At 39.1% G+C, this 18,462-nt stretch overlaps 1 protein-coding gene across 9 annotated transcripts in view; it reads right to left on the bottom strand.

Annotated features, from left to right (window-relative positions):
- SRPK2 (SRSF protein kinase 2) overlaps nucleotides 1-18,462 on the bottom strand; it is a 134,896-nt gene that overhangs the window by 23,662 nt on the left and 92,772 nt on the right. For 5 of the 9 annotated variants that reach the window (XM_075208774.1, XM_075208779.1, XM_075208773.1 and 2 more), the window contains exons 4-9: nucleotides 13,459-13,567; nucleotides 12,835-12,922; nucleotides 10,758-10,845; nucleotides 9,419-9,525; nucleotides 6,728-6,893; nucleotides 3,521-3,558 (exon numbers count right to left, since the gene is read on the bottom strand). In XM_075208774.1, coding sequence (XP_075064875.1) covers nucleotides 3,521-3,558; nucleotides 6,728-6,893; nucleotides 9,419-9,525; nucleotides 10,758-10,845; nucleotides 12,835-12,922; nucleotides 13,459-13,567 — 596 coding nt within the window. The remainder of the gene's footprint in view (nucleotides 1-3,520; nucleotides 3,559-6,727; nucleotides 6,894-9,418; nucleotides 9,526-10,757; nucleotides 10,846-12,834; nucleotides 12,923-13,458; nucleotides 13,568-18,462) is intronic. The other 4 variants (XM_075208778.1, XM_075208781.1, XM_075208776.1 and 1 more) reach the window with 1 other exon arrangement.

Raw genomic sequence — 18,462 nt, forward strand, 5'->3', positions numbered from 1 at the left:
GGAAGATGTCCTCAAGTGCATCTCTTCCACTAAAATCCTTCTGTGGCTATCATGGGCTCACCCTACTTAGCCATGTGCCACTTTGCACAACATTATATTGAGTGTAGAACCACAAGTGCCAGTGTACACATTGGTGCCAGTGTACACATTGGTGCAAGTGTAAGTGTAGTTAAGTGCCCCCAAATTTGCTTGATAAACAGTGCTCCCATAATTGCCCCAAACATTCTTTATAATTTGTGCCCCAAAAGGAAATGTTGAATCTATAAATACTTTTTAACAAAGCCCCACAGGACAAGTAGGACAAACAAAAATAAGGACAAGTAGGACAAACAAAAATAAGGACACGGGAACCAAAAGTGTAGAGGTGTAGGCATCCATTGTACCCCAATAGATTAATTGAAAATGATTTAATATAACTATAAAATCTTATTTTATTTGGCAGTCAATTGGCACCAGCCAATATAATTCCTGCACAATGTGGTAATTATAAGCTGAAATTGCCTTCCTCGTTCTAAGCATTGTTTGAGTACACAGTCGGCTAAAAACTTCACTCTCAGAATCAAGGCTTCAGCAGCCATGCGGTAAAGCGAAATGCTGTAAGCCTTGGTGCAGAAACGACCATTGACCTAAATAGGACCAACATGGCGTCTACCAAGACTGTCTTGCCCTTGAAGAAAGCAGGTCCACTTTCTGGTTGAACCAAGACGCCGTCATATCAACGTAGGACCTCACCTGTTCACAATCTGGGGAAAGACCTCTGGATGAAGAGATCATTCCCCTTGGTGAACCATCTGCCTGCTCAGACAGTCTGTCTCCCAGTTGTCTACCACTGGGGATGAAGACTGCCACAATAGCCTGAACGCTCCCGTTCTGCCCAATGCAAAATCTTGCTGGTCACCCGCATGACGCGATGACTTCTCGTTCCTTCTTGGTGGTTGAGTGTATGCCACAGCCATGGCATTGGCCGACTGTCTTCATAGATGCTCTCTGTAACAAATGTTCTGCGCTGAATAGAGTTCACTGCTCGCAATTCTAATACGTTCATTGAGAGCTGTGACTCCTCCGGAGTCTGAAGACCCTAAAAGATGTCTTAAAGAAGGACAGCCCCCCAACCCTGAAAGCTGGTGTCCGTAGTCACCAGATTCTATTACCAAATGACGAACAGGCTACCTTTAGAGAGGTTACCCCTCAGCCACCAAAGGAACAAGAGACCAACCCATTGGGAAAGGCGTATCACCTGGCTTTAGACTAACTAAAGACTATTCCTTCAACTCCCCCCCCCTAAAAAAAAAAAAAAAACCCAAAACCAAAAAGTGTCTAGCCCTGGAGCCTCACCGTGGCTTTAATGAAAATCTCCCTCCCAGCACAATGCTGGGAGAGATTGTACCTACCTTAGACCTCTCTCTGCTTCGCAGTCGTGCAGCGACTGCCTTCCTGCAGTAACTGCACAGGACCTGTGGGCACTACCCATGACAGCAATTACTGGTTTACCAGAGCCATCCAACGCTGGGAGAGGAGTGGCATTGTTGCAATGACTTTGCACCTCCACTCCCCACTCTAGCATCGCACAGCCATCTGTGCTGTACGATGTGCTGTCATTCAAAACCACAGCAGCAGTGCAATCCACAGCTGCCTACGCGGCCAAAACAGATTAATAAAAAAATATAAAAAAAACACTGCTTTTTTTTTAGCATGACCCCGGGCACTGAAGAGAAGTTTAAAATCTGATCTGTGTTCCAGCAGGCATGGGTATGGATGGGGACAGGGAAGAGCTATGGTTTAAATGCTAAGATTTAAATTGCCCTTGCTCTTGGCTGCAATAAATATATCCCAATGTTGCGGGGTCTCCCAACTGGATGCCAGAGATGTTAGTAAAAGCATATTTTTAAAGCAAGAGGGCAATTCGCCTTAAACACACTGAATAAAATCTCTTATATCTTAAAACAGCAATCCCACATAGGTGTTTTTCTTCGTTAAATAGCAAGTTAAGAACCTTTTAAGCATGCATGCTATAGTCATTTTTCTTAGCAACAAAAATATATTCTTTTCAAAATCTCTCTGGATGGGCATCCAGTATGCAAAACACACACACACACAGACCAAAGAAAATGGTAATTACCAAGATTCTTCTTATAGCCTGCCACAGTGCGTTACGGTAAAAAACAAAGAAAAAAAACATAACATACATCAATTTTTTCATGGGATTGCTGCTTTAATTGTGTATTGTTATTGTTTTCTGTTAAACAACAACACTAAAAGAAGAAATTTGTGCTTAGGTTTTAAATAAATATCTCATTCAACACAAATATTTAACTTTCACATATTACACATTAGAATTGGTCAAACAGTATTCAATACCTGCAATACATCTTAGAATACTTTTGATAAATCTATCCACCAAACCAAGACTGGACAAAACCCAGGAGCACATAACTTGTTGAGGTATATATTTAGTAAAACTAGAACCTCACATCAAACTGTTAATACAATATAGGATTGCATCCTGACATTTACTCACAACCCCTGACAATATACTTCTAGTCTTGAGGTGGATATATATAAGGGAGAGTGCAAAACTTTACTACAGCAGGAAGTTATGCTTTTATACAGCAGTGCACTGCAGCTTGATACCCTGCTCTGAGAAAAAGAACACAAGGCATTTCCTTGCATGCTAGTAATTTTTCTTAGTAACAAAAATATATTCTTTTCAAAATCTCCAGTATGCAAAACACACACACACCAAAGAAAATGGTGTAATTGGTTGCTAACCCTACTAACCTGTGATTAAAAATCATTTTTCAATACTTTGACATTACTCATGTCTATGGAATAGCCTAACATTTACATTGTATTCTTGTGATACACCTTTGACTTTTGAGACCTATTGTACTCTCTTCAGCGACTTGTGTGGCAGGAAATAGATTGCTAAATGTAGAAGTAACAAAACACAATGTGGCAACTAAGAATTTACAAGAGCTTTTGACATAATCAGACACAGTAAGAAAACCAAATTAGCATAATAATCCAGATTAAAGTTTAAAGGGACATTACATAATAATATATTTATTAATATAAGCAAAATACACATAAAAAGGAATGGACCATAAGATCAATTGGTGGTTGGTTCTGTAAGTCAAGTTGCATATTACATATATCTTCTTAGCTTCAGTGGCAGAGTCCATGAAAGAAATTGTCCATCCAAACTACAACAATTGCAACTGGTTGCACTCATTTCTAAATATGATTTCCTCAGTTTAGTAAACTATATCTCTATCATGACAGCTACCAAGGTTTCAACCTCTTTTTTATATGCAGGCAAATATTATAGCACGTGATTACTAAATATTTCTTTGAAAATCTGTCATAAAATCATTCTATTGGAATTCTATGACTGCTTGCCGGTAACAGCAAGACTTAAATTAATGATGCCGATATACAAATAGGTCACAAAAACAATCTTTATTTTCTGCAATCTGATACATTGTACTAGTAAAACATTCACTATAAAAATGGTATTTACCAGTACACTTACTGGCTTCTGTTGAGGAGCAGTACTCACTGAAATGAAAAGAATGAAAAACAACAATTAATAAAATAGAAAGAAAACATATAGCTTTTAAAATGCATTGAAATACAACAATCTATTTTGTACACTGTGTATAATTTCATCCCATTATTGTGTACAATTTTATTTATGCTAGCATCTTTCAATAGGTTAGAAGGTTTGAATGAACGATCTTGAAAGTACGATGGTTTATCTAGGGCCTTGTAATCCAAAGTCATAAAGCAAGGCTGGAAAAAGAAAAGAAAGGTGTTTGGGACATTTCACAAGGGAATTACATGACAGATTACATACCACAGTGTGCTTGATAAAACAGATGCCCAGAACCTAATCACAACAGCAGTATTCTCCCCAGCACCTATTTTCCGGCTGTTTTTACTTACCACATGGCTCTTGAAGCCCAACAGTTTTGTATTATAATAGAATAAACCATTGTTTCTACTATTAGAACAGGCACGCGAGCACTATAGCCAGCAGTGTGCGTTAGACCACTGACCATCAGTCTAAACAGTCCTGGCAGGTGTGGGCAATAACCTCCAACATTTTTCAATTAATATTACAAAGTATTACAACTGCCCCCACCCAGCTACTACTTTATGCCACCAGGCTGCCAAAAATTTCTGGGGAGAACACTACAACAATAAAACGTATTATGGAGGTGAAAAATGTAAAGCATTAAGTTAGTAATGACAGATTAAAACTCTAAGGGCTAAAGTTACTAACGGCGCGGTTGTCTGCGTTTCCCCCCGGCGGTTTCAATAATGCCGGATTTACAAAACGCCAATAAAACAGCTAAAAAAAACAGTTTCAAAGCATCACTTTACAAATCGCCATCCCAATTTTTAACATTATCAAAATCGGTAACAGCCAGATTTACTAAGCTGTTTGACAAACCACCAGGAAAACTGCAAGAAAACAGGTGGTTGTGAAGCTAGATAGCTCAAACTGCATGTTGTACATAAGGAGGCGGCATCAACGGCCTATAAATTATGGCGGAAAATATGAATATATATAGTTATATTAACTGGGCAATACTATATGATTGCTAAAGGGGGACATAATTATTTATGATGCACATGTCACTACATACTTCCTCATAATATAACTGTGTAACAGTTTTCAATCTGACACACATCGGCAGACAGTATACACCTGTTTCAAACCTTATACACCTCTGTTTCAAACCGCTCTCTAGTAAATGCGGCTGTTTGGAGCACTAAACCATCAGCGATGGTTTAAAAACACCAGCAAACACGATTTTCAGTAAATCTACCCCTAAGGCTTGCTTGCTAAAGGCACACAAATAACCTAACCAAAAAGGCATAATGCTTTAAGTGACTAGTTCATATACAAATTGCTATTTTTTTTTTTATTTTTTTTAGAAGAACAACAGCAGAAGACCAGAAACGAGGGAACGTAGTGTTCCCCAGATGGACTCAGAGAAATGGACTTAACGCGAGTATAAAATCCTCTTTTCTCTTACCTCCCTAAGGGAGGGACTGTTTTGACAGTCTGGCCTGCAACAACGTACGGCCAAAACTGGCGTCCAGGGACGCACAACTTTACAATGATAAAACCTAGTGAAGGTGTCAGTTTCACATGAATGTGGAGGGCACGACCAACATCCAAATAAACCGAGGAGCAAGGGTCTGCAGAGGCAGCCTCCTCCTGTAAAACTGGGACCACAATCTCCTGGTTCACCTTTGGCTGAAAGGATGGAACTGTTCTCAACACAACCCTGTCATGGTAAAAGATGAGATAGGGGGACCAACAGGAAAGGACCCCAAGCCCAAGCTCCGACACCCGCCATGCAAAAGCAATGGCCAGGAGAAATACCACCTTGAAGAAAAGGATTCTGAACTCTGTTGAACCCGTTGGTTCAAAGGGAGACCTCTGAAGCATGGATATCTGTGTAAATAATGATAGAAAAAGGTACTTAGCCCGTCTAGATGGTCAAGGATCAGCTCAATACCATTTGGAGAGGAGCATGTGCAGCAATGTCCTGTTTGAATTACAACCTTGGCTGCCTTGATTGTATTTCCGTCCTGGGAACACACCAACTGCTGCAGAAAAGCAGGAAGATTTTTTTATTTATTTTTTCTCTCCCCCAGACTGCTTCTTTCCTCCTTGGCAGCCTGAGAATGCTGACCGAATGCAGGTTTCTCTCGAATAAGCCGTCGATCTGCTGGTGCTTTTTTTTCTCTTATCTCTGCTGCCTCCAAGTCCTCCCCTCCATTTAGGAGAGGACTTGGTATATTCCAAAATGGCACCAAATATGCTGAGACGCGGCGCTCTCTGTCTGAAGCAGCGCCGGACTCAGGATGGGGTGGGCCATGGATAACCACCGACTTCGCTAAGCGGCTGTAACCTAGTATGATCCAGGCCTTTCTTTTCCATCATGCCCGATGCTGTTATCTGCGCTCCGGGGAATCCTGCCAGCCCAGACACACTCTGTGTATGTGCTGCATTCACAAACATCCACTAAAGGTAAACCTGTTTGTTCAGCTTCTTAAACGAAAAAATAAACTACTCCTTGCAAGAGGAGCAGCTGCAGAGCAGCACATCAGAGGTCCTACTCTTCTGGCACTGAAAACACACTGAGGTTTGCATGGGGTTGGAGAGGGGATATAGCCTGTCGGCAAAAAGTTAGCTATTCGAGTGCCTACTCCGTGTTCCCTCATACAACCCCATGGTAAGCAGGGTTTCCAGGTGGAGATAAGAGAAATAATAATTACAGACCAATATAATTTTCAAAATAAATAGTATGCAAAAACAATAAAACAACAATTATTTTAGGAGTAGGAGAAGGAAGGTTGGGTGGGGGGTACAGGACTAGTAAATAATATACACTGGTTTTTTTAGTGAAGGTATAAAGAGTGTGCACTGGAAGGTAAATGATGGAGAGGGAGGATATGTGTGAAAAGGGCAGTCACACTGCGCATGTTTCGAGAGGTGAGGACAGAAGGTGGGAAGCGTTGAGATCTGCTCTCTGCAAAGAGCCAGAGGGCCCATACTTGAATGAATATGTGGCCCCTGTCATGGAGATAATAGGCAATATCTTCCATGGCTGTTATATACCAGATTTGTTTCCTAAGTGCAGGGCATTCTGGACATCATTTAATTCAGTTTTTTATACTTGTATAATGAAAACCACATACTCATTACCTGCGGAGCCAGATGGAGGTGGTGCACCAGCCTTCTGCCATTCTGTAGCTTCTGCAGCCATTCTACGGACATAGGCATCATCAACACACATTAGGATATTTTCTGGCTTTATATCAGTATGGATGATTTTACATTTGCTATGTAGATAATCCAAACCCTGAAGGACCTACAAAAGGAAGGAAATCAATCAACAGCCTATATGGAAAGATTCTATATTTAAACTCTAAGTGAAGTTATTTCCAGACATCTGCATTTAGCAACCATTACCAGACTAGGTGACCCATTTTAAGTAGTTCTTGTGTCTTCATGAAAATAAACAAATAAATATAAGTCACGAACACGCTCCCAGCTCCCGTGACTTTGGGGTGTTCGTTGCATGAAGTCACACACGATTTCAGCCCGCAGTCTCTCTCTACCTATCACACAGGTTATAGACCTACGGAATCACCCCTAAACACAGCGCTCTCACACCCCCAGACACTTCAGGTTTTGCCACCACCTATTGAGTACGGGCAATAGGACCCCAATACACTGTCCCACACGCTTCTAGTTATCCACAAACTAACAAGACCCACACCAGCACACACAGGGTTAACTTCACACCTCCAGACTGTTACACAAATGTAAATGCAAGCACACACAGCTTGTTAATCAAATGTATCAACAGATCACACACTGGCATTCCAAGGGTTAACTTGGTCGAGCAATCTCTTCTAATAGGCTAATGGATTCGTTAGAGTATCAAGGACGCAACTTATTAAATTATAGATTTAATATACAAAAATACAGGGCATTCCGATATAAAGAAAAATAATGAATAAACAATTAATAGACTGAGAACAAGTAAAGCAGTTTAAAATAAAAAGGGGTTACATTCAGATTTGCACTTACATGAACTGCATTCTGACCAAAGGAAATGTGGCTTGGAAGAAGATGGACAGCTTATCAATGTGAATTGATTTTCCAAAAAGTCTGACAGTTTGTTCTTTCAGAACACAGGTTTTTAAGCAACAAGACATGGGATGGTCTTCACAGGGGCAGTGTTTAATGCTAATAGGGGGCAGGGATGTCCCCTGGGTGTCACTATACTTTGCTCACAAATATTCCCAAAGTCTTGACTTTTGGGTAATTCTTCACAGATCTATCCCCGAGAAATAATTCCCCGTTCAATAAACTGGTCATAATCTCCCGCACATTTATATACCAAACTTGACGGAATTATGACAATGTCACATTGCTTTTCCAAAGATATGTGATTTTAGCTGTCATTCACAACCCTGGTGTGTTTTCTGCTCCTCGGTATGGAATACCACCCAGATTTCCCAAAATATGAACTATGACAACATTGTCCTTTGAAGGTCATATTTCTATATACCTGTCTGTATAGGCTTTCACATGCTGCCTACCAGGATCTCCAGCTGTGATCGGCCCCCCAAAGTCTATTCAAGTGTCTAAAGCTAACTGAGAGATCCTGGAAGCTGCTAAAGGTGGCAGGCTTATCTTCTCACACTGGGATGTACAAAGCCATCAAACACAGTTACATCAGATTCTCGGTCTTTAAATTCTACACTTTAACTTATCAATGGATTCATTGATACAACCTATTTACACTGCAGTTATGAATTATCCCTTATAAATAACTGCAAGCTCTCCATGTTCATGACAATATACAGACCTAGTGACCTGGAATAAATTAATATCGTGATTTGACCGTACAGCGGCAAGCATGATGAGATGATTTCCGAAAGCTCTGGCACATATAGCCCCACTAATTCTGCAGCGCTGTACAGAGAAATAACATCAGTCCCTGTGCCATTGGAGGCTATAATCTAAACTCCCCAACATACACACAGACACACACACAGACCGATAGAGACTAAGGTTAATTTAATATCAGCCACTTAACCTACTAGTATGTTTTTGGAGTGTGGGGGAAACCGGAGCAGGCGGAGGAAACCCACACAAACACGAAGGGAACATACACAACTCGACACAGATAAGGCCATGGTCAAGAATCGAAATCATGACCCGAAATAAGCCACCATGCTGCCCCTCTGCCATCACATGACATGCCTATCAGCCATTTTTTTTTCCAGAGAGCTTTTGAAAAGATTATGCCAATTTGTAGTATAGCTAGAAAAATGCATGCTTAAAAACGGTACTTAACTTGTTATTTATTTAATAAAAAGCTCCCCATTCCTCTCCTTCTCCATATATTTCTTCACTAATTTCTAGACATAAAACCAGCAATATTCTCTATTTTTTTCACAGTTGCCTCCTTTCTGCATCTTTACTACTACTGCGCTCTATCATGACTGAAACCTTTTTAACTCAATGCTCCCTCACCTATAAATGCTCTTCGACTGAAGACAGACCAGGAAAATGTTATCCCCTCCTCTAAGAGCAAGCTAAATACCTTTGTCCGAAGGGGTATATAACAGTTTTTAGAGCAACAAAATGAGGAGATATGAGGGCCTTAAAATGAACATTTATTCATACAGTTCCAGCATACTCTGCATCACTTCACAAGTAAAACAAGACTATTAAAAGGAGGCAGCAGACAACAGCCATAGGACTTACTCCCAATGTTCTTTATAAAAATTGATAAAATCGTATAGTATGACACGTTTGAAATTCCTTGTAGATATGAAAAAAACAAAACAAAACAAAAAAAAAAAAAAAAAAACTTACCTGGCAGATAATACTTTTAACACAATGAATAGGAAGACCCTGATAGTTTGACTTGATGATCCATTTTAATAGATGATGGCCAAGAACTTCAAACACCATACAGACATCTGGTATTAAATTAAGGTCAAAGGGATAATCCAAATTACACAAAAACAAATCTCAGGATATTCAAAACACAGAGAAATCTTATCAATCATTTTCTACCTATGTAGAAAGATACATGGAGTAAAAGCCACTATTTGAAATTAATATACAGCAGAGTATGTGCATTATGGGGTTGAATATTATATACATGAAATATCAACAATGTTTATACTTCACTAAATAAGTCCATCATGTTCTCTTTCCCTCCTCTGCAGCAGGTTGCCATGTTGAAAGAGAGGTTCTTCTCTAACTAAGCAGACAGAGCTTAAGTGACAGGTTTGGAGACCTGCCTTGGAAAAATTCACTGTGTGGACTGGATGATTCATAAACAGGGGCAGGTCCAGCGATGTCACAGTAACTCAAATGCCTGCATAATCAGATCCCATCATTACAATGTACTAAACATGTGGGAAGGGCTTCAGCTGACTAATGGAGTGTGGAGGTAAACTTACTTTTCATGAGAGCTGCAGTGGAATGTTAGGGTACCCACTGTACAATGTATTGCACGTCCATGGTTCAGACCCAATGCATTTGACATATCTTGTTATTTTGCCTTACATCTAAGCAAAAAATGTAAAATGTTTAACTGTTAATACGCCCCCGCCCCCACATTGGACACACAAAGACAAAATGCACATACAATTGAAGGGCAAGAAAGAAAAGTGAGCTTCATGCATCATTATAAATTATGGCAGAACCAATATGTTGAATCGGAGAAGTGCTTGATTTTATCCCCCAGCATGTCAGTTTATATTTTCACACTTTTTGAAGAGCTAAATTGTATTCCTGATTTTCATACAGAGATCATATAGATTCAATTTTAGATCAAACAGATCCAATCTGTAGAATCTGTTTCAAGCCTAATCATTTTAAGGTTGGCGAGATTGCCCAAGCTCAATTTGGCAGGGATCGGCTTTTGTAGAAAACTACCTGCATCAAGAAAGTTTCACCAACAAATTAAGTTCTAACACATGGGCTGACTTCGTGCGAAAGGGGTGTAAATCAGTCAGCTCACGTAAAAAAAATAAAAGCTATAAAAAGGTAAAGTCCCTCCCAGATGTTCACTTTCGCCAAACATTAAGGGTTTGTAGGCACGCAGGATTACAAAAGTCATCAGTACATTCACTTGTCTACTTTGCTCCTCTGATCTCCTATATTTCATAAACAGTCCATATGCCTACTAGGCAAAGGATACGTATGCCGTTCATTCCAGAGATTTTGAAATCATCAATTAACTGCACCACCATGTCTTTATTGGGATCTCCAGGATCACTTTCACGCACCTGAAAAACAAAAACAAAAAAAACACTTTTTGAGGGTGAGGTTAGAAGTCTGCTAAACAGACAGTTCAAATAAACTGTAAAACATTCATACTAAAGTAAAAATAAATAAAGAACACATCTATTTGATGGAAAAAAAACAGTGCTAAAATAGAAATATGAATATTAGGTGTGAAAGGCATGATTCTGCTAGGATAAAGCTGCAGAAAAAAAACGGTGTGCTTTTATGTCAAATATTCTATAGCAACATAGCTGATAAATTTTCTGTTTAGATCCCTTGACTGATTATACATTTTTCTTTTTTTAAACAAAAAATATGCAATAATGAGTCTATAACCACAAAAACAAGTGTGTACTATGGATCAATTTTTAAATCATTTATTTAAACCTTAAAAACATCACATGCAATTCACATCAATGTATTAAAAAGGTCTTTGAAAAAGTCACTTTGGGCAACTAAACGCATCAGTCAGATTTTATTCTGTGTGGAGATTACTATATCACCCTTTGGAGACAAAACAGCTGGTATTATGATCACATTGATCAATTTTTGATTAATTTGGCTGGCTGGTATCACTCAGACAGACAAACACCTTAAGAGGAGTAGGATCTTTTCTCCTGTGGAATTATATGCAGATGGGAGCCAGTTGAGCGCTGCACCACCTGTTACACGGAAGGTCGGCTAGTGCGGCTCCACAGCCACACAGAGGAATTTCATACGGAGAATTATCCAGGCATCTGGTAAATTACCAGCAATTTATATACTGTCATAGCGGTTTAACTTGTGAGGATTCTGGTATTCTAAAAAAAATCTGTATTTGTGAGTGGAAATAAGTTGAACAGCCCAAGTAACAACACAATAACTTTATCGATTTACCCAGTGAAGGATTTGTGTGGCTGGGTTTGTGGATTTGGATCCGTTAGCACATCTAAATTAACAGTCCAGCTAATTGGATCTGCTGGAGAATTGAAACGGGAATCTCTTATTTGATTAGGCATCTCATGCCAACAAATTACAGCATATGTGAAATTTTTAAGGTTTAAATAAATATTTTGAAAATTGATCAATAGTACACACTTGTTTTTGTGGTTATAGATTCATTATTGCATATTTTTTGTTTAATACTATTTACCTTTGAGGATTGCAGACCACTTGCAATCAGCGATCTCTATCAAGTGCCAGAAGGAATATATATATTTTTTTATAGCTTTCTTTTTTTGTCTTCACACAATAGGATGAACTGCTTTCCTTCATATTCCCAGTTTCTTATGCCATTAGCATTGATTATATATATTGCAAGTTTAATTACTTGCACTCAAATTGGGTTTTTGTTTTACCAAATTTTCAATTAAAAAGAAAAAAAAAGTCTGTATAAAATAAACAACTCACTATGTTTCCTTACTAAAGCTTGAAGCATGCAAATGTGTAACATTTCTATTTGCAGTTTACTAGTTGGTAGGATTGATTTGCTGCAGTGGTGTCTAAGCAGCCTATGCAATAAATTAGGTGAAGTTGGTGTTTTTGGGGAAAACACGTGGCTACAGGTCCATATTAATGCATTCCAATATACTACGTATTTGGACTGATGTATGTAAAGCTGGAAATGACTATGCAAAGAGGCTGAACAACTTAAATGCAATTGTGTGTGTGGACCATCATTCAAACTAATGCAATCATTTTTTTAGGTTTTATCCACTCAACTCAACTAAAGTAACAAACAACCACTTTGTGTTTTGTCTTCTACTGGCTAAAATGCCAATATCATAAGTAGGGGTTGCCATTAGTATAAAAGATTAAATTACAAAAACAACCCCACTCCACTAGAATCATACAGAGAAGCAATAGGTTGCCTTAACCATTTACACTTTAAGTTAACTTTAGTCAAATGAAGCTCTGCAAGCTATAATGATGGAGATCATGAGAAATAGAGTGATTTGTTTCCTAAGATAATATATTTCACAGCCATTAATTTTGTGATTTATTTCACTTACACATCTGAGCAGCTTTATTTCATCCAAAGCAGTTTCCGTGTAGTGTTGAGCACTTTTTACTACCTTCATTGCAACAAATCTCTTCCCTCTAGAAATAAAATTGATAAATGTTCGATATCATATTTTAAAAGCAGTTATGGAGCATTTAAAAATATGTGCACGTACACAAAAACAGAAATAAATCGCACATAGTGTAGCTGTTCCTAGTAGTTTTGTAAGCTCTATTCTTAATAGTAACTGAGCTTCAGGAATCATTACTCCTTATGCTAAACAGAAAGTTTATATACACAAATGTCACATAGATGGCACATATGTTGTTTAGTATAACAATCAATGACTGGACCGCAGATCTTGTTAAGGCTCATCAATTTTTTTAAACGGAAAGAAAAGAAAGAGGGTCATAAAAAGCAAAGCAACAGAGGGCACCCTCTGGAATTCATCTGCAGGTACTGTGAGGAGTAAATATACCGGTTTTGGACGAACATGCAGAGTTTCAAAGGAATAAGAAAAACAAACAAGAAAACATCCTTGGTCCACTCTGCAGTAGTCAGAAATGAAAAGGTAAATCACTGAGAATACAATGTGAGCGTCACTGTGCAAGATTATAAAAAAGGAAAAGCTTACTGCATGTCCCAGCAGAGCCATACTGTGGAGAAATGACCCCATCCTAGCTTCCTAATAACATGGTAACGGCCATTAAATAGATCTCCTATCTTCACAGGATGGTAGCCACCTTTGGTAGAAAAAGAAAGAAAAAAATCATAACAGTAAACAATAAATCACCCTATTGTATGGTCATAACAATCTCTTGGAAGATTTGTTATTGGTCTATAGATCACAAATTTGTTTTACAAAAAAAACAGCAAAACTAAGTAGAAAACACACCCAAGTAGTACCAAAAAATGCATTTTGGCAAATTGTGCCATCTAACATTATGTCTGATCACAACTATAGCATTTAAAAAAATAAAAAAAACCCCCACAATAGTCCTCTCTATAAAATGGCACTGATCACTAGTTAGTAAGTAGTAATAGTAGTAGTAGATCTGCTCACACCTATGCAATTGTTCATACGACCGTTTGGTCAGATATTGCAATAGTGTGTACATCTCCACGATTAAGATATATCATACCAAAACATGGCATCTGTTGATTTGGTTTTATAAACTTACTATCAAAGATGGAACCATGTTGGGCAAATGTGAAAGTGTGTATATACTAATGACCAACAGTGTAGGCAGATCTCTGGAGAGTGTGTACAGAGTCACGATATTTTCAGCATAAGGTTAGAAGAGATGAAGATCACAGATTTGAAAGTAAATTGTGTAAGTGTGTAAACATGAATCGGTGTGCTCATCAGGACTTTCAATCATTGGTGGAACATTCACAGACATTGTATCTGAAGTATGACTGCATAGGTGTGTACCTAGCTTTAGAATCATCCTCTCACATGAAGAATATATATATATATATATATATATATATATATATATATATATACCAACGTTTTTCATTATTATTGCAAAGTATTACAACTGCCCCCAACAGCTGCTTCTTAATGCCACCCAGCTGGCAACATTTTCTGGGGAGAACACTGACCTACATTCATATTTTAAGATTAAGGAGAACACATATCTTTAAAACAGGATTTTGTTTAATACAAGACTAAATCCTTATTCGAATATTAACTGATAGAACTGTAAATGCAAATCTAGCCATCATACCCAATAAAATCACACTGGCCGAATTTTAAAGATTTCCTTAAAGGTACTAAAGTAGAGACCTGCTACTTAATTTATAGTGCAAATTTTAAACAGCTCAGCTCTATATTTTTAATTAATTCAATTCCTTGGGATAAACTTGACTAACTATTCCATTAGTGTTGTGTGATAAAACTGCTAGTTTCATAGGTGTCTTTGTAAGTGATTTTGACCACCAGGCTCCTCAATCATTACCACTGTTCAGTGTCTCCAACACCCAATCGAGCAGTCTACCAGACTTACCCCTCGTAACCATCAGTCACACCATACCTGACTTTGCAGTTTTCAGAGTGGATCAAGTCTCTGGCCACATGTTGCATCATCTGTGACTCCTGACACTGAAGGCACTTCTACAAGATCCTCTTGAGCTTCTGGCTGCTCTTTCATATCCCGTTTGGAAAGCCCAGGAAACTAGCATCCCTACTCAAACTTCACAACTCCTGGAGAGTGGAGCATATTGTAGCAAAAAGATTTCATTATATTATGGGGGCCAGAAAAGTGAGTGAATATACCTGCATTTATCTAATTTGCAGAAACTCTTTGGCTCACTCAAACAATAACTGGGAAGAGGATCACCTCCATTTCTTAGTCAGATCATGCAAAGATTTCTATTGAGCTGGTGTGGTCTCAGTGTTCCCATTCCATGTCATGTCATGTCCAAGTAGGAGACTGTTGCCCAATCATACACATGCTCAAGAGATCCATAAAGTCATCTCTGAGTTTTTTTATCTGAATCTCACAGATGAAATTGCTTTCACAACTATCTGGGAGGGTCATGCCTCTATTTGTGGTTAACTGATCAGTATTTCGGCAGTTCAAAGAAAACACACAGGAAGACAATTGTAAATTCATCATTAGTCCAGATCCTAGAGCTCACAGATAAGTATGTCGCTACACTTAGTAACAAGTTACACCGCAAATTGGTAACTCAATGCTATATATACCAGGATTATTTGAGACTATTAACGGATAGTCATTGTGGATTTGATTTCTTTTTTCCCTAGAATGAAAGATAAAGGTCTCAGAGCTTGATTGCATGCATACTGTTTGCCTGGACACAGTGGCCTAGTGGTTTGCACTTCTGCCTCACAGCACTGGGGTCACGAGTTCGATTCCCAACCATGGCCTTATCTGTGTGGAGTTTGTATGTTCTCCCTGTGTTTGCATGGGTTTCCTCCGGGTACTCCAGTTTCCTCCCACACTCCAAAAACATACTGGTTAGACAACACAGCAACTAACCCTCATCCTTCTCTTTTCATCTCCAGGTATGTCCATCCATACTACTGCTATTCTGATCAATAATCTGTGTAATTCATCCCTGCAATCTGTGTAATTCATCCCTGCAATCTGTGTAATTCATCCCTGCAATCTGTGTAATTCATCCCTGCAATCTGTGTAATTCATCCCTGCAATCTGTGTAATTCATCCCTGCAATCTGTGTAATTCATCCCTGCAATCTGTGTAATTCATCCCTGCAATCTGTGTAATTCATCCCTGCAATGTTTTAGGAAATTGTTATCTGTTTAAACTTAGGTTGGCCCAGTCTTTTATTGCTGCCTAATTTATGATAGGTATCTGGCGTCCTCTATCCTATTCCACAAATGTTTTCTCTTCCTTTGATTAGCTGACCAATTAGCACATCTCTAGTCTATTCCCAAATTACTCTGACTATATCTTAGCTTCAATCTATGGGGAGACGTATGTGGGGGTAGACGTGTGTGATTTCTACACTAAATGGGATTTTCTCACAAAGATGACGAAAATGCACAGTTAGACAAACATTGGACTACATTTGACTTGATTTTACTTTCAGCAATAAGCTACATCTGCCACAGCCTATTTCTGCATTACTTGTCTATCTATATGGAACACTGGAAATAGGTAATTCTTTTAATCCCCTAAACTTTTGCCTTTAACTCCTTTTATCACAATGTTGAACAAACTGATTTTCTTAGTCTCTTTTCATGGCATGATCTTTAGGACTGTGTCATCTTTCACCCCTCCACCAACACAAACATTTGTTCATATTGCACCTGCATTACTCCACTCACCTCTAGATAACACCCATGAACTGCTGTCCTATTTATTATCTCTAACAAGTACAAACTCTACCTGTCGCCAGAAAATACAAAGTCACACATTTTACAATCTCCTTGCCTATCTTTCTCTCACTCTGCTTCTATAAGCTGGTGATATATCACCTAATCCAGGTCCCCCACACTCCTCACACACACATACATCAGTGCACTACCGTTCTATAGCAAACCTCAAACACATCACCTGTCTCCCCTCTCTTCCAAAGTCCTTTAAATAGGCCCTTTGGAATGCACACTCTGTTACAAACTTACCTCCATTCATTATTTCTTCCTCTCAAAAAACCTCAACCATCTGCCAATAACAGAAACATGGCTCATGCAATCAGACACTGCCTCACCTGCAGCACTTTCACATGGTGGCCTCCCCATCTCACCCACCTCCAGACCTGAAGGCAGACAAGGAGGTGGGGTTGGACTACTTCTCTCCCCACAGTGCACGTTTACAGTTCTACCAAATGTCCCATCACTCACGTTCACATCTTTTGAAGTACATGCTATCCGCATTTTTAATCCATTCTTTTCGTGTTGCGGTGATCTATCGTCCCCCTGGACCACACCAACAATTTATTGAGGATTTCTCTGCATGGCTCCCTCACTTCTTATCTTCAGACATCCCCACCATCATCATGGATGATTTCAACATCCCCATTAATAACCCACCTTCCAAAGCTGCTTCCAAACTACTCTCTCTAACCTCCTCACTTGACCTTTCCCAGTGGATTGAATCATCTACTCATAAGGATGGCCACTGCCTTGATCTTGTTTTCTCTAGACTATGCTCAGTTTCTAATTTTCTTAACACACCCTTCCCCCTCTCGGAACATCACCTTATCAGCTACTCACTCACCCGGACTGCTCTAACCTCTCTACTGTCTAACTCTACCAAGCCTCCTCATACCCGCAGAAATCTGAATTCTATTAATCTTCAACAATTTTCCACCTCTCTCCAACACCTTCTCTCCCCTATCTCTACATTCTCATCCCCTGAGATGGCAGTAACTCATTTTCACCTAACCTTAGCAACGGCCCTTGATCAAGTGGCTCCAGCGACACTACATGTCGACTTCGATGTCAACCGTGGCACACTAAAGCAACACGCAATCTTCAAAAACTGTCCCGTAAAGCAGAACGTCACTGGCGTAAATCTCGCACCTCTAATGACTTCTTCATATACTTCTGTCTACCACTCCTATGAAAATGCTCTGGACACGGCAAAACAAACATACTTCCAATCTCTTATCTATACTCAGGCTTCTAACCCCAAACGCCTTTTCAATACATTTAAACATCTTCTCAATCCTCCCACCCCGAACCCTCCATCTACTATCAGTGCTCAGCATTTCTTCTCACCTCTGTCTGTTTTACCCAGTTTTTTTATTAGTTTAATATGTTTGTCCCCAATTGAAAAGCACTACGGAATATGTTAGCGCTATATAAATAAATGATGATGATGATGGTAGGTTAATTGGCTCCTTTCAAAATTGACCCTAGTCTCTCTCTTTCAAAATTGACCCTAGTCTCTGTGTGTGTGTGTGTGTGTGTTTTTTGTGGGAATTTAGACTAAGCTCCAATGGGGCAGGGACTGATGTGAATGAGTTCTCTGTACAGCACTGCAGAATTAGTGGTACTATATAAATAACTGATGATGATGAATCTGTTCCGGCTTCTCTGAACAATTTTCTGACTACATTTTGCTTTACTCACAATTTCTGTGCATACATCATCATCAACATTTATATAGCGCCAGCAAATTCCGTAGCGCTTTACAATTGG

The sequence above is a fragment of the Mixophyes fleayi genome, chromosome 4 (assembly GCF_038048845.1).
Source record: "Mixophyes fleayi isolate aMixFle1 chromosome 4, aMixFle1.hap1, whole genome shotgun sequence".
NCBI classification, from domain to species: domain Eukaryota; kingdom Metazoa; phylum Chordata; class Amphibia; order Anura; family Limnodynastidae; genus Mixophyes; species Mixophyes fleayi.